Source organism: Magnolia sinica, chromosome 1 (assembly GCF_029962835.1).
Source record: "Magnolia sinica isolate HGM2019 chromosome 1, MsV1, whole genome shotgun sequence".
Lineage (NCBI taxonomy): Eukaryota > Viridiplantae > Streptophyta > Magnoliopsida > Magnoliales > Magnoliaceae > Magnolia > Magnolia sinica.
This window is the reverse complement of record NC_080573.1, coordinates 19,917,218-19,939,555: the sequence shown is the minus strand read 5'-3', so window position 1 is coordinate 19,939,555 and position 22,338 is coordinate 19,917,218. Positions and strand designations below refer to the sequence as shown.

Genomic DNA, 22,338 nt, shown 5'->3' with positions numbered 1-22,338 from the left:
CTCACACCAGCCAAATCGGAAGTGTACACCAGCCAATCCACTTCCAATATTGACAAGGCTGTCTATGAAGAGCAAGGTAGACCTCGTGAATGGTTCGGATGGATTGGCATGGATGTACAATATCTCACCCACACGCAGGTTGCAGTGTCACATCCAACTTGAACTCAACACAAGAGAGCAGATTAGGTGTGACAGCCATGCCGCCCTCACCATAGGGCCCACCTCAGTGTATGTATTCCATATCTACGCTGTCCATTATTTTTGCCAAATCATTTTAGTGCTTGAGCCCAAAAATGAAGAAGGTCCAAGTCTCAAGTGGACAATTTGATAGGAAACAACGGTGATTGAAACCCATACTATTAAAAGCTTCCTACGACCCATTGTAATGTTTCCGTAAGATGTGTGTGTGTGTGTGTAGATTAGGTGCGGTTGTTTCCATGGGGTGTTTTCCCTTCATCTATGTCTACCTGATCTAATTATGAACAGGTTAAATGACAGACGCACATCAGCGTGGCCCTTGGAAGGTTTTAAGGGTGGATGTCATTATCCCCAGTACTATTTCACATGGGGCTGTCCTTGAGCTTTAGATATGGGGCTCATGCCCTCAAATGAGCTTTAAATTTATTTTTTAAAAAAAATGAATAGATGGCTTGAAAAATCATAGGAAATTTGCATCAGCATCCACAAGTTGAATGGTAAACCGTGATGTTACCGTATGTGAAGAAATTAGTTTTTCTCAATATATTAGGGTGAATCTGAAGATTCAATCCTAGTAATTTAAGGTTCACTTTCTCTTAATCAAAGTTCTCAAGTTCATCTGGTTGGACCACAAGATACAGTCTGCCCATGGGATACGTTTCAATCTATTAAGAAGATGTGACATCCAAACCTTCCAATAAGTTGGCCTTGCTATCACCTATATACTCATCATATGATATATATATGAAAGATTGAGAATGGGATGTTCTTTATTTTTATGCTCACACCCAAAAATAATCTATAAGAAATGGATGAAGTATGGATATAAAATAACTACATCAAGGTGGGGCCCCACAATAAGGGCCACACCTAGTCTACTCCCTCAACACAATTATATAGTTTTCATCTACTCCATGTTACATGTAATCCAAGATGGCCACATGTGTGGGGTGGTCCACATAAAAGGTGGCCACCACATGATGGACAGATGGGCTGTGCTAAGGACAGGAAAATCCATTAAGGTTGAACACATTGGCCAACTCCTACATGTGATCATTCTTCGTGTGGGACCTTCGAGGCTGAAAGAGGATGCATGCTGGACTCATGGTATGGACATCCATCTGATTCTGGGCCAGGCCATTTTCATGTAATTAACCAAACATGGGCCCCATATGATAGACGGTCCACATCAAAGGTCAGCACTAATGATGACTAGCCCATATCCAAGGCAAGCTCCGCACGATGGACAACCCTTATCAAAGTTGGGGCCCACATGATAGCCAGTACATATCAAATCTGGGTTCCATATGATGGTTAGTGGATATTAAAGGTAGGCCCCACATGATGGACAATAACATTGATGGTGGGCCCCACATGATGGATGACAAACATCAAAGATGGGGCCTACATAATGAACAATGCACATAAAAGGTTTGTCCCTAATGATAAATGGCCCACATCTATGGTGGGCCCTGCATGATGGACAGCCCACATCAAAGGTGGGGTCCACACAATGAATGGTCCACATCATAGGTTGGCTCCAAATGATGAAAGATGGATGTGAGGGGGACCAAACAAATTTGAGGGATAATTACTTATAATATTGGAAGCCAAGCAAGTTTTTTCTACTTTTTGCTAGTAAGTATATTGTTTAACCAAACTTATTTTATTTACTTAATAAGTACAAATGAGTATAAGCTACTTAAGTAACTTGGGATTCCAAATAATTTATGCTTTAAAAAAATAAAATAAAAATCTTAAGTAATTAGTTCTTTCTATGCTACCTCATCCATTTCTAATCTCCAGTGGCCAACTGATTGCAAAAGCCATCTTCCTTCTTCTACGGTTTACAAGCTCTCCATTTATTCTGGTATTCTTCTATCGCCTTATCATGACTTATTAGGGATGGGATGTATTCCTTTGAATGCTAGACTTTTTATTTTATTTTATTTTATTTTTTAAAAATTACCATCAAATTTACAATTCATAGATTGAGTGACCAGCATTGTCCGACCAAAGTTGGTTTTTTGAAACATAAACAATCCTAGGCAGATTCCCTTTAATAGATGCATCAAGTTTATGATCGGACCTCTTTTCTTTGATTAATCTTGACCTTCCAATCTTGTATGCTCTTGATCACAAGGTTCAATCATTTGATTGATGTGGTTCTTGCATCTTTAGCTGCTGTTGTTTGATGTTTCAACTAACTGATACGTCCAAAGTCATCAATGTATTAAATAGTGGTGATTTTGAGCCACAAAAGTTTTAAATCTAGGTAACATTTGTGTTTTCCCTTCATCCAAGCATGTTTGACCTTACCAACTAGCCAGATGGCTAATAAACCATAGCACTAAGAAGTTTTTAATGGTAGGTGTTCAATCACCATTTTTCCTATGATGTGGTCCACCCGAGATTTGGATCTACTACTTGGGCTGGACATCCTAAAATAAGCTAAAAACTGGATAGATGGCGTGGATGTATGTGTCTTAGGTAGGCTGTCCATCTGTTTTTCTAAGTCATTTTAGGGCATTATCCCAGAATTGAAGTATACCCAAAGCTAAGTGGACAACACCACAGAACTGTTGATATCTTCATATGGGCCACAAAAGTCTTGGATAAGTTGATATTTGTAATTTCCCATCGTCCATATCCATGTGACCTTATAAACAAGTTAGATGACAAATAAACATCACGGTGGGTGTTAAAAAGGTTTCCATCATGGATATATATATATAATTTTTTTATCCCCAATGTTTCCTATGATGCGGTCCACTCCAACTTTGGATATGCTTCAATTTTGGACTTATACTTTAAAATGAGCTCATAAAATGAATTGACAACATGACAAGACACATACATCACAATGGACCCCATAGATTGTATTAGGTTATTGAGTGTGCAATCTACATCCATGCAATACATACATCAACCTGGGTCCATTCACTCATGCCATGATGAAATGGGGCGGCTCTCCTTTAAGAAGTGCTTTATATGCCTTATTGTTTATTTATTTTTGTAAGAAGCCATTTTTACTCTCTCTCTCTCTTGTAAAAAGTCTTTTCCATTTGTTTCTTTTTTCTACTGAAAAGTTAAACTTGCTTTATAGGCTGCCTCCGCCATTTCTTATTGGAGCGGATTGCCTATATATCTCATGAGATGTTAGTGGCAAATTCACTCCACTCATCTATTTTGAAAGACCATAGTAGGGCGAAATTCTAAAAATCATGCAAATCCAAAACTTATGTGGGCTATATTACACAAAACAGTGAGGGTTGAATGCCTGGCAGTGACAGAAGGTTTATTATTATTATTATTATTATTATTATAAAAAATCAGGATAACATGTATTCCTACAGTTTATCGTATTTATAATTAGGGCTGTCAATGGGCTGGGTTAGGACCAGGCCAAGCTCTATCTAAGCCCAGCCTGTAATTCTGAACCTAAGCCTAAATCCAGCCTGGGCCCATGACCGGCTGAAAGTAGTCCAGCCTGAGTCCGACCTGAGACATTTACACAAAGCCCGGCATGAGTCCACCTGAGCCTGAGCCTGAGCCTGAGCCTGAGCCTCAAGTATCTCAGTTGATAAATGATATTTTGGTGTCTCATGTGTGAGAGAGAGGGGGAGAGTGAAAGAAAAAGGGAAAATTAGGTTTAGAAAAGAGCTATCAGGCCAGGGGGGTTCATGAGCTTTGGAGTGCTAAATTCGAGTCCAGCCAGGTTGACAATCAGGGTTCTGATTTTAGCCTGAGCCCGACCAGTCAGGCCTGAAACACAACCCCAAACCAAGCCCAATTTGGCTAAGCCCAAAGGACCATTGGGACTACCCGGCCCATTGACAGCCCTATTTATAATTCTAAGAACGGTTTGGATGACATATAAACGTCATGATCAGCCGCAGGAAGGTTTCAATGGTGGATGTTGCTGTTCTCACTGTTTTGTTGATGTGGTCTACCTGAGTCTTGGATCTGCCTGACTTTTAGAAGCCTGCACTATTGTGGTCTTTAAAAATAGATGGATGGAGTGGATTTGTCACATATATCTCTGTGGACCCCCCACAGCCTGGGCCCCGGTCAGAGGCAATCCGCTCCCATTTCTGATGGGAGTGGAGTAAGTGTATACCAAACTTGCCTTAAGATGGTGCGACCCTTACTTTGGGCCCCCCTTGATGTAGGTATTTTGTATCCATACTGTTCATTCATTTTTGCCTGATCATTTTAAGTTAGGAGCCCCAAAAATGAAACTAATCAAAATCTCATGCCATAGGAAACAGTGGTGATTGAGTGCCCCACCGTTAAAAACTTCTTAAGGCCCACCGTCTTGTTTTGTAATGTTTATATTCCATCCAACCTGTTGATATGGTTAAAAATATCTGTATGAAGGGAAAAGCTAAGTATCTACTTGATCCAAAACTTTTGTGGCCCACAAGAAGTATTAATGGTCAATCACCACTGTTTCCTACGACATAGTCCTTCTAAGATTTGGATCTGTTTTATTTTTGGGTTAATACCCTAAAATAATATGGAAAAATAGATGGACGGTGTGGATACAAAATATATACATCAAGATGGGCCCCATGATAAGGGCCGGACTGCGGCCCGGTGATGCCGGGCCACACCTAATCCGCTCCGATTTATAATGTCTCTGACTCTGAGTCTCCGAATGACTTTAGAAGCCATCTTCCTTCTCTTACCCTTGGATCCGGAATGCTGCTGCCGGGCATCGATTGCATGCTGACCGCGCGTGCCATAACTAACCTAGCTGCTGGTCAGTGCAATATGGGCCTATCAAAATGTATATGTTTTATCCACACCGTACATCTATTTTTTTCATATTATTTTAAGGCATGAGTCTAAAATTGAGGCAGATTAATATCTCACTTGGACCATAACATAGAAAAATAAAGATGAATTGAATACCTACTATTAAAAACTTCATAGGGCCCATTGTAATGTTTAGTTTTCATCCAACTTGTTGAGTAGGTCACACAGATCTAAATAAAAGGAAAATACAAATATAAGCTTAATCCAACAATGTTGTGGCCCATAAAAACTTTTTAATAGTGGTGTTCAATTACCACTGTTTACTGTGGTGTGATTTTCCTGAGATTGGGGTCTGTGCTCTAAAATGAGATAACAAAACGGATCAATGGTGTGGATATGCAACACATATATCAAGGTGGGCCCTGTAGTCATGGCCTGGCTCCACCGACTCACCTGGTCCCCGTTCCTGCTTGCTTACATGCGGATTTGGTAACCTCCTTCCAGCGTGGCGGGGACAGTAGGTGGCTGTGGCCTCTCCTAACACATCGCGGCCTGACTGTGGGCCTGCCTTGATATACTTATTGAGGATCTATGCCGTCCATCTATTTTTTCAGCTCATTTTAGTGCATGAGCCCAAAAACGAACCAGACCTGCATTTGTGTTTTCCCTTCATCTAGGTACGTGTGACCTTACCAACGGGTTGGATGGAGAATAAACATAACAGTGGATGGGCTTGCTCAAGTGTGATTCTTTAGAAACACAAGCAATCCATGATGGCGCTTACTACTGGATCCTTACTCGCTCCGGTGGCAGACTATTAGGAGTTTCAACACCCTGTCAAGGGTTCGATTATCCAAAGGCGGTGAAATCCCACCACAGCATGAGTGTGTAGGGTGTGTGTGCGTGTGTAAAATATAAAATAAAAAAAAAATGATGGCCCCTACTAAGTCGGTGTATTATAAACAATATTGACGTCTACATTAAAGGCCATGGATCAAATGGCTAATATTTGTCAAATTGGTGTGACATTGCATGGTAGCCCATGAAATGTATATTGGACCTGATGAACAGTTTGAAATTTTATTATTCTTTCACGATAGATTAATAGATTACACTACAGATGGGTAGACAACTAGTATGTGTATTTTTATTTTATTTTTTCTACAGTTTTATTACAACTTTTAAGCAGCTGATGATTGAGCGGATAGCATTATCTGACCAAAGTGCTTCTTTCTCCTGTTGATTGAAGAATCCATATGCTTCTTTCAACCGCTTTATCATGGCTTATAAGGAGAGTGATCCTATCCCTTGAAATGCCAGATTATTATTTAAATAACTGTCCATTTTACAATTCTTAGATTAGTGGCCAAAGTGTTTTTTTTTTTTTTTTTTTAAGAAAAAGAAACATAACCAATTCTGTGCAACTCACCTTTAGTAGATGTGTAGATGCATCCAGTTTATCATTTGACCCGTTTTTCTCTGCTCGATCTTGACCTTCCAACCTTGCATGCTATTGATCTTAAGGTTCATTCATTTTGATTGATGTGATTCTTGCTTCTTTAGCTGTTGTTGTACTCATGTTTGGACTGACCGACATCTCCAAAGTGGTTAATTCCATTACATCTAGTCTAATGTTCTTTCATATATATAAAAAAAAAAACTAAAAAAAAAAAACTAAGCTATCACATGGTCTGAAACATCCGTTGCTGTGGCTCATCTTTAACGAGGAATCTTGTCCATCAATCTCTATAAGCTACTGAATGGATGGTTTAAATCATCTGACCATTATGATATTTTAAAGGTTGTCTATGAAGAGCGGGCTGGACCTAATGGACGGTCCAGGCAGTTGATGTGGATTTCAACGATTCCAAGTACAACCATGTGCATGGGAAATTTTCCCTTCATATAGCCCACTGTATCATTTCTCAATAGGTATTTAAATGATAAAAGTTGTTGTGATAGAATGTGTGGTTCTGTTATTTAGATTTTAATAAATGGATTGTTGTGATTGAGGTAAAATCATTTTAATACATGAACCCAAAAATGTGGCAGATCCAAACCTCAAGTGGACCACACCATAGAAAGCAGTGGAGATTGAATACTTAGCATCGAAAACTTCTTAGGTGCCACAAGAAGTTTTGGATCAACCTGATTTTTCTGCTTACCCTTCATTCAGGTCTGTGTGACCTTATGAACAGGATGGATGGAAAATAAAATTATTGGTGGGCCCCAGTAAGGCTTCAATGGTGGATGTCATTATCCTCTGTAGTGTGATCCACTTGAGGTTTGGATCTGCCTCATTTTTGTGCTCATGCCTAAATTTGATCTTAAAAAATGGATGGATGGTACTCACCACTAAATTGGTGTTGTGTAGCACAGAACGCAATCTCGCATCCTACCTGGTTGGTTTTCTCAAATCTATGATTTATGATAAATCATAGGAAATGGGTAATACAAAATGTCAAAGTACGTTGACCCATATGTTACCGTCTGTTTCCTGTTGAGTCACGGGGAATTATCAATGGCGAGTGGTTAGTGCTTTGTGGGCCCATCATGATATATGTGTTTCATCCATGCCTTCCAATTTATGATATGAGACCAAAAATGAGGTATATCGAAATCTTAAGTGGACCACATCACAGAAAACAGTTGTTGATTGAACGTGCACCATTAAAAGCTTCTATGGGGCTAGAAAAGTTTTGGATCAAGCTGATATTTGTTTTTACCTTTCATCTAGGTTTGTACACCAAATCAATAGGTCGGATATCAAGTAAACATTATAACAAGCCCAGGAGGTTTTTAATGATGGACATTCAATCACTACTATTTTCCTGTGGTATGGTCCACTTGAGATTTAAATCTGCCTCATTTTTTGGATCTTGCCCTAAAATGATCTGAAAAAATTAATGAACGGCATGGATAAAACACATACATCATGGTGGAGCCTACAGAGCACCGACTATTAGCCACTTGGCTAGTGGCAGGCTGGCAGCATCACTAGCCAAACCGCCTCCTTGGATTGCTTACTGAAGTGGCGGTGGAATACTGGACAGTGCTTGGGGGCCCACTATGATGATGTGATCTATCCATGCCATTCATCTATTTTGCAAGCTTCATATAATAAATGATCCCAAAAATGAAAGAGATCACAACCCCTGGAAGACCATGGCATCATCAAAATGTGGTGATTAAACACCAACCATTACACTTTTTATACAGTCCACTGTCCTGTTGTGAACCATCTTTGCATTTCATCCCAGTCATACAAACCTACATGAAGGACCAAAGAGATAATTCCACAGTGGATGGATCTTTTTCTGGGGTGCAGTTTGGGTGGATCATTGGATCCACCGGGGTGGGTGGACCCCTGACTGTAGGGCCCACCATGATATATGAGACTTACATCCACGCTGTCCATCTGTTTTGAAATCTTATTTTAGGGCATGATCACCACTAATGAAGTAGATCCAAATCTCAGGTGGACTATTTTTCTTCTTCTTTTTTTTTTTTTTTTTCATTTCAGAAAATGTATATATATATATATATATATATATATATATATATATATATATATAGAGAGAGAGAGAGAGAGAGAGAGAGAGAGAGAGAGAGAGAGAGAGTCCCAGTCTCCTGCGCACCGTGCCGCACGGAGCCTAAATACGAGCTCCATGCAGAGCCCTTAGATCTCCATCTTCGGCTGAGATTAAGCATCCCTAAATAGCAAGAGTCTCCGTATTTAAGACTCGCGCGCCACTATTTTCGGACGCTCACGAGCTCCTCCTGAAGTGACGTCTCCAAGTTCTGTGAGCCACACCGTGATGTGTGTTTTGTATCTGCACCATCCATCCATTTGGAAGGACCATATTACGGCATGATCCAAATAATGAATCAGATCCGAAGTTCGAGAGGACCCCACCACAAAAAATAAAGGGGAGAGTGACGCCCACCGTTAAAAAGTTCTGAGTGCCATAAATCAGTACCATGAAATTGATAGGCCCAACAATGAGGTTTTATTTGCCACCCAAATTGTGGCCCACCAGGATGGAGGTAAAAAACAAAACACCCACCCAATTCAAAACTTCAGTGGGCCCAAAGCAAGTTTCAACGGGTCCTTATCCACACATTTCCCTGTGGTGTGGTCCACTTCACTATTTTATCAGCCTGATTTTTTGGGTTCACGTAATAAAATGAGCTGGCACAAATGAACGGAATGGATGTCACACATTCATCATGATGGACCCACAGAGCGTTGTGTTGTACGCGCTTCCTACAGTACCGTGTGAAATTCCTTAACATGGACGTTTTCGGTTTCGTCCCCGCTGAAAATTTCTATGATAAAGATTTTTAAAAGGTCAAGATTAGAAAGGATCAACGTCTCAGAAAGACTTTGATGTCCTAAAAATTTCTATCAAGATTTTCAACGGTCAAGATGTAATAGAATCTACTTTTTAGAAGAAGTCTTCATTTCCTACGACAGCGTTTGAAAATGCTAGCCAGTTTTCTAGACTAACACAGTGATGGAATTGGATTTTTTTCTTACCACGTTACGGTGTGTATACTTTTGGGGGCTAAGCTGGCCCCACCAACAGCTAATAAAGACCGTTGGATTGGAAGATTCTGCCCTTGAATGTTGTTGGTCGTCTGATCAAGGCGATATAGTGGTCATGCGTAATCCACTGTGACCCACCTATCCAGTGGCCCACCTTGATCATACCCACGTACTAGTCAAGCATCTAACGAATAGATGGTTAGGATTGTCAGTCCAATGCAATTCTTTGACCGTGGTCCATCTGTGGTGGGAACATCTTGAACAAGGCTAAATCAGTGTGTACACACGTATGGTCCAGATGGGCCGTCATCTTTTTGTTTTTTTTTTTTTTGTTAGCTTGTTATTACACCCACAGAACTTGGAGACGTCACTTCAGGAGGAGCTCGTCAGCGTCCGAAATTAGTGGCGCGTAGTCTTAAATACGGAGACTCTCTACTGTTTAGGGATGCTTAATCTCAGCCGAAGATGGAGATCTAAGGGCTTTGCACGGAGCTCGTATTTAAGCTCCGTGCGCCATGGTGCGCAGGAGACCGGGACTATATATATATCTATATGAGAAATTACAAAGACCTTCGGGCGGACACAAGCAAACAAAAAGAGGCCTGGCCACCTATCATATCAATATACAGACTCCAGACTAGCGGTAATTACTTGAAGAAAAAATCATGACTCCCTTAAAGCCCCCGGCCCCACTTTATCAAGAAGGAATATCCATCGTAATCTTCCCCTGATTAGCCGCTCCTTCTCTTTCAAGGCCTTCAACCAGTCCATTAACTTCACGAGGAATGAGGGATATGGAGAAGTTGCCCTTCTCCTTAAAGCCCTTAATTCTTGATAACTAATAGTCCATTTCTAGGCAAGATTTGAGGTACCCTTGAAGGCCTCCACCACAAACTGCGAGTCGGATTCAATGACCACTTGGGAAAGCCAAGCAAAATACTGAAAAGCATAGCATCATGAACGGCCCGAATAGGGGTGTACATCGGGCCGAACCGAGTCGAACTGGGCTCAACCTGGCCCGACCCGGTCACCAGCCAAATCAGCCCGAACCCGGCCCGACCCGGTCACCAAGCCAACTTGTCTAGCCCGAACTCGACCCGATCAGCAATGGGCGAGTTCGGGCCAAGTTCAGGCCAGTTTCGGACCCACGATTTGGACGGCCTTGATTTTTTGACTCTGCTCTATCTACTCCATGGGAAGGGCTTTGGCAGGTAACTTGAACAACCTTGATTTTTGGGAAGGGCTTTTGTCATAGATTTTTGGGACTTTGCTCCATTTACAAAGGGACCACGATTTGGACGGCCTGGATTGTTGTAAATGGTTAGGGTAACTGGGTAAGGATTTAGGAATATATATATATATATATATATATATATATATATATATATATATATATATATATATATATATATATATATATATATATATATATATATATAATGCCTTTTTTGTTGTAAAGACTTGCAATCTGAAACATAGTTTTTTTTATCAAACTCAGTTCCGGGTCGGGCCGAGTCGAGCGAGTTGATCGGGCTAGCCCGGTTCATGTACAGCCCTAGGCTCGAAGTTCGGCTGATGGCCTTGCAGTGGTGATTGAATATTCACCATTAAAAACTTCTTGAGACCCAACTGAATGTTTATTTTCCATCAAACAGGTCAATAAGGTCACAAAGATCGAGATGAAGGGACCAAACAAATATAAGCTCGATAATTTAAAAAAAACTTTTGTAGCCCATAAGAAGTTTTTCACGGTCAACTACCACTATTTCCTTTTGGTGTGGTCCACTTGAGATTTGGATATGCTTCATTTTTAGAATAATGACCTTAAATGAATCGTTAAAATGGATGGATGGCATTAATGTAAGCTACATCAGTCAGGGGATCCAGGAAGCTGCACCCGTTTTTCTAGCCCTGAAGAGGATTTTACTTTTTAATGGTGGGCATTCAGTTACCACTCTTTCCCGTCGTGGGGTTCACACTTGATTTGGATCAGATTTCCTTTTTGGGTTCATACCCCATATTCATATGGAAAAAAAAATAAAAAATAAAATGGATGAACGTTGTAGATATAACATGAATATGATGGGGAAAGTGAGTATGTGGGATTTTACTTTTTAATGGTGGGCATTCAGTTACCACTCTTTCCTGTCGTGGGGTTCACACATGATTTGGATCAGATTTCCTTTTTGGGGTTCATACCCCATGCATATTCATATGGAAAAAAAAATAAAAATAAAATGGATGAACGTTGTAGATATAACATGAATATAATGGGGAAAGTGAGTATGTGATTGCAAATAGAAATCAGCCAGGATACACCTCAGTAGGCATTACCCTCAACTTTACATTCCTGCTTCGCCACGTATGTGCTATGTTCTTCTCAATATTACCTATAATTGGGTTTTTTTTTTTTTTTTTTGTTAGCTTGTTGGTACACCCACTGTCAGGTCACACATCTTTGTTAGCCGATCATTACTCTGCCTCATCAACATCCATGCCATTCAAATCCTTGAGTAGATTGTTATTTTGGCATATTAAAACATCCATATCATTCATCTTCATGATTCTTCATATGTTCCCGTAGGGTGAGAAAAGCTGCCCCATAGATTTCTTTCGACGAAAGTAACTTTGTCGCTAAAAGTACATGTTCTGAAGTTAATCCTTGTACCATACCAAGTTTTGGAATAATCTGCACTATTCACTTATCCCACTTCTAATTTGATCATATGGTTGGGAAACTTTAGCCTTCTTCCTAGAGTTGATAGTGTTGGACGTGTTCTTCGAGTTATTGGCCTTCACCGTCGGTCTTTGATAGGCCATATTCACTTCTTCCCAACTTAATTTCATACGACCATAGGATGTCTGGATCGCTATCACCGTAGTCCTCAGATAAGAGAATGACCGTGTCTTTGATTAGATTCACTGTGTGATTTGTCTAATCATCTGGATCCTATATCCTCTTGCACTCACAGTAGGAGGTAATTTGTTTTGAAGAAATTAAATTCAACGACTCAGTAGATACGAATCATTCCACATCCGGGTTGTGATTTCGTCTCTTCCTGTTGCCCACGCACCTCTCTCATGCTGGGTGACATTCACCAGGATCCGACCTTCGTCCATACTAGATATCTCTACTGGTGATGGAGTGATACTATTGGGACCATATCTCTCAAGGTGTCCATCCAACACAAAGTCATAAAAACTTCCCACTAGCGAGCAGGCGATGATAGAGACAGGTTTCATCACTAACTAGAATGTGTAATAGTTGCCTACAACAATCCATCGGGATGTAATGCAGTACCACGGTAACAATGGTTGGTGTGTCAATTCATCAATTTCATCTAGGCTTAAATCATGGAGCATCAACCAAAACATTGGGCCTGTTATTTGCTCAGTTCATATAATCAAGTTGCTTTGTTTGTAATGTTTTTTTTTTTTTTTTTTTTTGTTTCCACCATAGCTTTTCACTCTAAAAAAGTAGCCCGAGTAACATAAAACTCGATTAGTCTAGCAATTTAGTGCATACCATGGGCGAGTTAAAGAGGAAACCAGACGAGTCATGTAACAAAACTCAGGCAAGGCCTTTGTTTATATTAGAGGTGGTGGGTTCAAACCCCTACTTTACTTTTTTAAAAAATAAAATAAAATAAAAATCAAACCTTTTCACTCTATAAAACTCAGCCAAGTAACACAAAACTCGACAAGTCCATGGAATTAGTGCAAAACTCGGGCAAGTTTCGAGAAATCTAACGAGTTTTGTAACAACCTGACTCATATAGGAAGTTGGCAGATTCTCATGCTGATCTCAGTTGACATTGTCAAGTTCCAAATTGACTTGCCAAGTTTCTAAAAAATGCATTGCACATAAGGAAAAATGATCAGAATAAAGTGAAAATAAATCTATTGTATATAGGAGTAATTGTGCAATTACTTTCTTATAGACAATTCAATTGTAATATTTTCTGCCTAGTTTTTTTTCTTTCCTCTTTTCCTTCACCTTCTAGTTTTGGATTCGATTTTCATAAATGTATGAAAATATTGCACAGGGAAATGGCAGATGCTGTCGTCCGTATTCTCCTAGATAATTTGGTGTCATTACTTGAAAGCGAAGGTCGACAACTACTTGAATTTGATGACCGGTTTGAAGAAACAACGCAGGAGCTAAAGTATATGCGGAGCTATCTCAAGGATGCTGATCAAGTGAAGATAAAAGAGAGGAATGAGACTTTCAAGACGATAATGAGAGACTTAAGAGAGCTGGTATATGATACTGAGGATGTAATAGCAGATTGCCATCTTCAATTCCATAAAAAAGACCAAGGGTGTGCACCCAATTTTATTAGTTATTGCTCTCCTGCCCTTTTGAAATCCCGCCGTCAGATGGGAAAGCGGTTGGTGGAAACAAATAAAAAAATAAAAGAGGTGCAGGGGAAGATGAAGTCCTACTTGCAAACAGCTCCTCGCCAACCTGGCAAAGATGAAGATGTTGGGAATATGGGAATGACCTACCCAATCCTGATGCATGAAGCTGAAATGGTGGGATTAGAAGATGACTCAACAAAGATTATAAATTGGATCTTAGAAGCAGATGGACCCTCAATGGTGATTGGAATAGCTGGAATGGGGGGAATCGGTAAAACCACACTCGCTCAAAAGATATGTGATAGTGGGAGGGTGAAAGACTCTTTTAGGTACTTGCTTTTTGTTACTGTTTCTCAGAGTTTCAAATTGGATGAATTGCTGAAGAAAATGCTAGGGAAACTAAATGTAGAAGAAGGATCTATGAGGGGAAAGGATGTTCGTGACCTGTTGGAAAGGCTTAAGGCTAAGTTAGATGATAAGTACTTGATAGTTTTGGATGATGTTTGGGAAACAGATAAAAACAGATGGTGGGAAAGCTTGGAGTCCGCTTTGCCCAAAGTGAGTGGTAGCTATGTCATTCTTACAACAAGGAATGAAGAGGTTGCTAAATCAATGGGAGCTGCCGGCAGACACATACACTATCCCCAAACTCTTTCAAAAGAAGACAGTTGGTCCTTGTTCAGTAAAGTAGCTTTTGCAAGAACTGGAGGTAAGTGCACAAATCCAGACTTGGAGGGCTTGGGAAAGGAGATTGTTGCGAGGTGCGGGGGACTGCCATTAACAATCAAGGTTGTGGGTGGAATGATGCTGGGGAAGAGTGATTCTATCCATGAATGGAGGCGAATATCAAAGCACTTGAAGGAGGAGTTGGGAATCGATAAGAAAGATGAACTGATCATTTCAAGACTACAGTTAAGCTACGAAGAGCTCCCAGCACACTTAAAACCTTGCTTCTTGTGCTTTGCCATGTTTCCTGAAGATTTCGAAATTTATGTTCCTGACATGGTTAACTGGTGGATTGGTGAGGGTTTCGTTTGGGGAAAAAATGGGAAAACGGCAGTTGAGATAGGAGAAGAACGTATTTCAGAATTATTTAATCGATTTTTGATACTTGGAGTGGTTAAAGATACCTTCGAGAGAAGCTATGTTTGGTGCAAAATGCATGATATGGTTCGAGATATGGTAATAAGAATTGCAAGAGAAGAGAGCTTTTTTGTGAGGTTGGACTGTGGAGGTAGTCCCGCATTCAGTGAGCAGTCTCGTCGTTTGGGAATTGTGGGGAATACAGCTGTAGAGAGCATCAGAAACAGTCCCACCAAGCTGCGGACTTCGGTTGGGATGGACATTCAGAGCATAGAGATGATTGCAAGTCTAAAAGCAAAACTATGCGAAGTAAGGTGGTTGAGGGTGTTATCTCTTTCACTGTCAGACAGGAATCTCGATGGGAATATGGCGTACAGCGATTGGTTGGGTGGGCTAGGGTCATTACAGCACCTCGTCTATCTTAAGATAGAGAGAAGTTCTGCCTTAAGATCACTGCCCGATTCAATCGGAAATCTTCGTAATCTTCGGATTCTACGTTTATTCAACTGCCCGAATTTGAAAAGGCTTCCTGTGTCAATCACAACATTAGAGAAGCTAACAGCTATCCAAATTTTAGAGTGTAGGTCTTTAGAATGCATGCCGGAAAGGCTTGGAAAGCTTTCAAATCTCGAAAATTTAGAATGGTTTAATCCTGTGAATAAAAATGGATCCGGGATTTCGGAGTTGAAGAGCTTGACAAAACTTAGAGAACTTTGGATGGAGATAAAGTCAGTGGAAGAAATAGAAGAAGGGGAATGGAATGTGTTATCAATGCTCCAGCATCTGCAAATTCTAAGTTTAGATTTTGGGGGAATTTCTGTTGAAAGAGATGGAGTTGTAAGGAAGATTGAAGGTGAGCTTTCTCCTCCTCTTAAATCCCTGAGAGAGTTGTATCTTTCGAACTGGCCAGGAGAAAGGACACCTGCGTGGCTCAGTCCTACTTCCCTTCCCAATCTTCAGTTTCTTTACATTCACGAGGGAGGGATGAGGGAGATGGGTCCCAGATTTTGGGACGGCGAGAGTGGGGTATGGAAAGTGGAGGTCTTGGTGCTACAATTTTTGTACGAATTGGAAGAGGAGTGGCAGAGGATGCGAAGGGCAATGCCGTCTTTAAGACTCCTCAAGGTTTGGGAGTGTCCGAAGCTCCAGTCATTCCCATTCGATGTTACAGATCGGTATGAGAAGAAATGGAGGAAAGAAGAAGAAGATTCAGGTAATTAAAGGGTAACCCAAACTTTATTAAATTTGTATATCCAAAACCATTTGTGAAGCCTGCGTTAGAGGCATTGAAGAGGCGATTCGCGAGCACTGCACTCTGCCACGTCATACCTTTTTTCATTACTCTCGTACGTGTGCCGCGAATTACCCATTCAATCTCCGAAAAAGCGGATTGCGTCCAGAGTATAGACTACCGAGTTAACTCTGTGGGGCCACTGTGGATGTCTGTGTTTTATCACACCGTTCATCTGTTTTTCCAGATCACTTTATTACACGAGCCCAAAATTGAAGCATATCAAAAGTTCAAGTAGACTACACCACAGGAAACAATGGGATAGTGACTCTTTATCTACTGTTGAAACCTTCTCAGGGCTCACAGTGATGTTTTATTTCTCATCCAACCTGTCAATGAGGTCACAAAATTTTCAACGGTAGGCATTCAATTCCCATTGTTTCATGTGGTGTGGATCGCTTGAACTTTGGATAGGGTTCAGTTATAGGCTCATACCCTAAAATGAACTGGTAATTAACCGGACGGATGGTGTGGATAAGGCACTAACCCCACAGTGGGCCCCATAGAGTTATTTAGATTTTCTCTAAATCAGACTAAATCACTCTTCAGCTGGGCCACGCAATCCAAAGTAAATTGACGGTTTTTTTAAAAAAAAAAAATCTAACCATTCATTTGTATTTATATATTTTCGCCCATCCCACTTGGGAAAGCTGGCCTGACTTTTGTGTGAGGCGATCTAGATGTCATGCATGTATCATGTTGTGATACACGCCCACACGTGTAAACTAGCAAACCTCCGTGGTCAGACTATCACTTTTAACAGACCTGACGTACGACTGATATGCTACTGGTCAGGTTATTTAATACTCTAGCCACATGGGACACTTGATACACAGACATTTAGAAATGGCACACATGGCATCAACTCATGTTAAACCAATTAACTTATGGAATCACTGTCTCTATGTCATAGCCTAAAAGTTAGATTGGTCCAAGAATCCTAAACTCTAATAGGGGACACTTTTTTGTAGAAATAAAAACATTATTGAATATTTTTTTATTTTTAATCATCCAATAAATGTCCGCCAATCCAATAGACATAATTAAATAAGTTAAGTGCTTGATTATCATTGATGACATTTAAAGAGTTCTATTTTTATTTTTATTTTTCAAATTATTGTCCTTTGAAATTAAAATTTAATTCTAGAGCTAATTTTCACTTTTGACAATTTGGAATTTGGCCAAAGTTCAATTTCTAATTTTCAACCACTTGCAATTCTTTCTAAAAGCTACTTTTCATGTTCTTAGAGATTATTTAAATTTAAAGGTGTTAAACACAACTTGACAGACTGAAATACTCAAGAATCCAATTGCTATTGATGTAGATTCTTCAAATTTCAAGTGTCAAAACCACCTATAAATTCCTTTGAAGACATTTCTAAACCTCACTTCCATCTTTTTCTACCTTTTTAGGCTTGCGTCTTAAAGGTGTCGCAAAAGAAGTAGAAGAAGAAGAAGCAGGTATGTATGTACATGCTTTTCCTACAAAAGAAGTAGAAGAAGAAGAAGCAGGTATGTATGTACATGCTTTTCCTACGACATTCTTGGCTCAAATACCTTCAGGTAATATTAGCTGCCGGGCAAACATCACAAATGCCACGTATGTTGTGTGTGAACCCAGTACTGATTCGATAAATACCCCCATCAGTTGTGCTTTTGGTTGTATAATAATTCTAATAGAAAGAAGAAATAATGGCAAAGCTGGTGGAAACGGTGTAGGATTACAGAGACCTTTCCATAGTACACATGACTGGGGTGATGTGCCAATTCAGTATGTTTATTTAATTGCCTTTGTTGTTGATGAAACATGATTAAAAATATATAAATTGGATGATCCTAGCCATCTGGTTGGTAGATTCCAAACCAACTGTCTAAAGAAATTTAGGCTTGGTTTACATAACCAAAAAGAAATAATGAAGGGAACATGATTCAAGATGGGTCTTACTAGATGGACAGTCTTAATTGACACGTGACTATAACCCATGTGCAGAAAAGGGATGGCTCTATCCTATCAACTTTCTTGTTTTGTTTACATTTCCTTTTGTAGTGGTGTGCCCACAAGTACCTCCCCTGTTACAGATGATCAATCCATCTGTTGCTTCAATGCATACATTAACATAACAAAAATAGGTAGGGCAACTCATCAACTAGGCCACACATTTATAAAAATAAAAAAAAAAAAAAAATGATTTAGAAAATTATAGCAATGGCTCACATGCTCTACTTGTTGGCGGTTTATTCTAATTAATCACTATCTTTGGAGTGTTCAAATTTGAGAAACGATATATTTAGCCAAGTGTATAGAAACCAAGACATGTTTGGCATCAATGTATAGAAACGATATATATATATATATATATATATATATATATATATTTATATATATATATATATATATATATATATATATATATATATAGTGATATTTTTTTGGTCACCCTGCCTGTTGATTAGGTCACATTGACATATATGAAGGGAAAACACAAATATCAGCATGATCAAAAACTTTTGTGCCCCCAAGAAGTTTTCAAAGTAAGCATTCAATCCCTACTATTTCCTATGGCGTGGTCCACTTAAGCTTTAGATTTTCTTCAATTTTGAGCTTGTGCTCTAAAAGTAGCTGAAAATTTGATTGGATGGTGTGGATAAAATACATTGATCACGCTGTACCCATTGAGCTTTAACACCAACTACCTGGCTTGTGTTGGGATCACCAGCCAACTATTGATACGTTGCACATCTGAGTTGTGGAAACTGACCTGACTTTTATGCGAGGCGATCTAGATCCAAACACAGTATCACAGCTAATGGAAAGCTCAGATGCCACACGTGTATCATGTTGTAATACATGCCCACATGTATAAATTAGCAAACCTCCATTGTGGGACTATCACTTCTGATGGACGGACTGATATGTTACTGGTCAAGCTATTTGATGCTCTAGCTATGTTTGACACTTGATACACAGACATTTAGAAATGGTACACGTGGCATCAACTAAAGTTAGAACCACTGTCTATGAATTATAGCCCAAAAGTTAGATTGGTCCAATAATCCTAAACGCCAATTCTAAGACACTTGTTTGTTGAAATAGAAATATTAGATTTTTTTTTTTTTTTTAGGTGACTGATTATCATCGATGACACTCTGCTAGAGTATCTATGTTTTTTTCTTTTCCAAATCATTGTCTTTTGGAATTAGAATTTAATTCTAGAGTGAGTCCGGATTATCTGTTGCTGGGAAACAGGGATTGCTTACTTCCCAATGAAAATGCAGTGACTAGGAAATCCCTGTTTCCCAACAGCAGAGGATCCAGATTCTTTTAGAGCTAATTTTCACTTTTGGCAACTTGGAATTTGGCCAGAATTCAATTTCTGATTTTAAGCGATTTATAATTCTTTCTAAACGCAGCTTTTCAAATTCTCAGAGATTAGATTCAAATTTCGAGTCATCAAAAACAACTTGATACACTGAAATTCTTAAGAATCCAATTGCTGGATGTGGGTTCTTCAAAATTCTAGTTGCCAAGCCACACCTAAATTCCTTTGAAGACATCTCCAACCTCTTTTCCATCTCCCACGAACTCTTTATGCTCGCTCTTTGAAGCTACGGGTGCTGTTAAAGAAGAAGAAAAAGGAGACAAGTTTTATTCTCTTGCCAGGGAAGAAGAAGGTGACAAGTTTTATTCTTTTGCCAGGGAAGAAGAAGGTGATAAGATTTTTTCCATTTTCTTTATCAATCATCTGTCACATGCTCTTCTCACAACATCATAGCTCCCATGTTTCATATGCACACGTGTAGGGAATAACCATTTTTGTATGCACTCACTGAATTTACAATCCCCCCATTCGTTCTGCTTTTGGTTATATAATAATTCTAATAGAAAGGAGACATGATGGGTGTATTTTTATGGGGGTGGCAATAGCCAAGGTACTTTCTTAGATTGATTTGAACTGTTTATGTTCTTACCACTACCATATGGACATGTTACTTTCTTGTAATCTGCATTATTAATTATTTGAATCTTGAATTTGAGCATGAGTCATTACAAATTTTACTTTTCAATATTCCATGTTCATTTTGGCAGGGGTGACTTGTCAATTCTGTACGTTCATTTAATTGTCATGTTGTTGATGGAAAATAAATAGAAATACACAAATTAGATGATCCTACCCATCTGGTTGACAAATTCCGAACCAACGGTCTAAAAAATGGTTAATAGCTTGCATTTGGTGAGAGGAGAAGGAATTTAAGCTTGGATTGCCTAACAAAATATTTTTATTGGGGAGCATGATCTGAGATGGGTCCTACTAGATGGACTCAATTGACCCATGTATAGTAAAGGGGTTCTAATGGCTCTGCTTTGTCAACTTTCTTGTTTTGTTACCATTTCTTTTTGTAGTGGTATGACTACAAGGACCTTCCCACTTTATGTATGGTACAGATGAGCAATCCATCTGATGGTTCTAATGCATATATACCCATAACAAAAACAAGTAGGACAATTCATCCGGTGGGCCACTCATTTATGAAAATAAAATAACTGATTTAGAAATGCATAGCAATGGCTCATATGCATAGCAATCACTATCTTTGGAGTGTTCAGATTTGAGAAGTGATTTGGTTGGCTAAGTGTACAGAAACCACCTTCACATGCATACAGATGCATTTCACATCCAAGTCAGGATCTGGCTAATCGGTATTCACTTTATGCTTTCTTTGCAAAGGTACATCGATTCAGGAGATTTCTTCTGAGTAGCTTGAGGAAAGGAGATTTATATCTACAGGCAACTACAAAATTTCTGGCGCTTATCATCCAATGTTCATCATCAGCTTTCTCACTTTCAACTTCCCATCTCCATTGATAAATCTGTGAATTCTTGTTCCTCCTCTTAGATGGGCAGAAGTCTTAAACTTCTTTTTTATAATATATTTGTAGGCAATAAACTTTTGGAATTGATAGTTTCTGATACCTGGGGATGTACTTGGTTTCACTATTAGATATATTTCATTGATATTAGTAGATTTACATGGCATTTTTCCATGGTATGCACTTGTGTTTTTTAAAAGACTTAAATTGAAAATTGAGAATATCTTCGAGTGTGTATAATCAAGAGTATTCAAGCCACTGGTGGTGGTGAATACAGGAAATTCAAAACCTTTCTTGAAATATGTAGTGATACTCACGGTTTCGCTTGTACAATCTCCATGATTCTCTATGGTGTCTGATGGCCACATCCCACCAATTATGCCATTCAATATTGTAATTTTTCTCATTAACCATCTACTTTTTCCAAACACACAGAAACTCCTTTTATTTCTCTTTTTTATTATCAATTTCTTGGGGTTTTGGCTATGAATGTTTTAATTAGGCTACAGCTATGTGTAGACTGATCCTCCTCGCATGTGATACTAATGTACATCTAGACCATCCAAATTGTGGATGAAGCATATCTCTAAAATCACAATAATCACCAATTAATGACCATCAAATGGATGACTATCAGTAGGGAGTGGTCCAAATTTGAAGGGAAAAGTCAAATGGTTAATATTATCTTACCGGTGCAAAATTTTCATTTATGCTCGCATTGACAGTTGGGTCAGTGATTTGGATAGTCTAGACTGCTATAGAATTATGCAATGAGTGCATTTAAAGAATCACCACCATTTGTTAAATGTAAGGAACACACATTTGATCGGACTGTATGGATAGAGATCACCTGACCAATGAGATTTGGGGTCGGCCATCCCTACGAACCAACATGATCCCCATGCAAGAGTTGGCAAGCATATGATAGGGATTATTGCTCAGTAGAAACACCCTCATGAAGGAAATACATGAGGAAGAGTTCTCAAATGAAATAAAAACAGGGAATTGACATTGGCTCCCTCTGTATTCAAAGCATACATTCCTCTACTTTTGGTCAAGGTTTTTGGTTCCAATATACACCAGTCTATATCGGTTTGGGACTGGATTGGCTTATTCAGCTGGGCCACCTAGAGCAAGTTCTCAAAAGTCTGATGGTTGGAAAGTTAAGGCTGACTACTAGATGAGATTTTCAATGACTATAGATGGACAACAGACGTCGAACTT

General features: G+C 39.3%; 1 protein-coding gene and 1 pseudogene across 4 annotated transcripts; both read left to right on the top strand.

The window, feature by feature from the left end:
• The window catches only part of LOC131242449 (disease resistance RPP13-like protein 4), a 134,221-nt pseudogene that overhangs the window by 823 nt on the left and 111,060 nt on the right, over positions 1 to 22,338 (top strand).
• LOC131242414 (disease resistance RPP13-like protein 4) lies at positions 2,025 to 21,414 on the top strand. 4 transcript variants are annotated; one of them, XM_058241036.1, is made up of 5 exons: positions 2,025 to 2,068; positions 13,555 to 16,166; positions 17,658 to 17,705; positions 19,851 to 19,952; positions 20,972 to 21,414. In XM_058241036.1, exons 2-5 carry the CDS (start codon positions 13,559 to 13,561, stop codon positions 21,001 to 21,003), a joined length of 2,790 nt encoding a protein of 929 aa, XP_058097019.1. In that variant the 5' UTR covers positions 2,025 to 2,068; positions 13,555 to 13,558; the 3' UTR covers positions 21,004 to 21,414. The 4 variants fall into 4 exon arrangements, with proteins under 4 accessions (XP_058097019.1, XP_058097029.1, XP_058097002.1 ...); XM_058241046.1 differs by lacking the exon at positions 17,658 to 17,705; XM_058241019.1 differs by lacking the exons at positions 19,851 to 19,952; positions 20,972 to 21,414 and adding an exon at positions 17,757 to 18,107.

Coding starts and splice junctions, on each gene's coding strand:
- LOC131242414 (XM_058241019.1), top strand. CDS start 13,559: ATGGCAGATGCTGTCGTCCGTATTCTCCTAGATAATTTGGTGTCATTA. Junction 16,167..17,657: donor GAAAGAAGAAGAAGATTCAG/GTAATTAAAGGG, acceptor CTACCTTTTTAG/GCTTGCGTCTTAAAGGTGTC. Junction 17,706..17,756: donor AGTAGAAGAAGAAGAAGCAG/GTATGTATGTAC, acceptor AAGAAGAAGCAG/GTATGTATGTACATGCTTTT.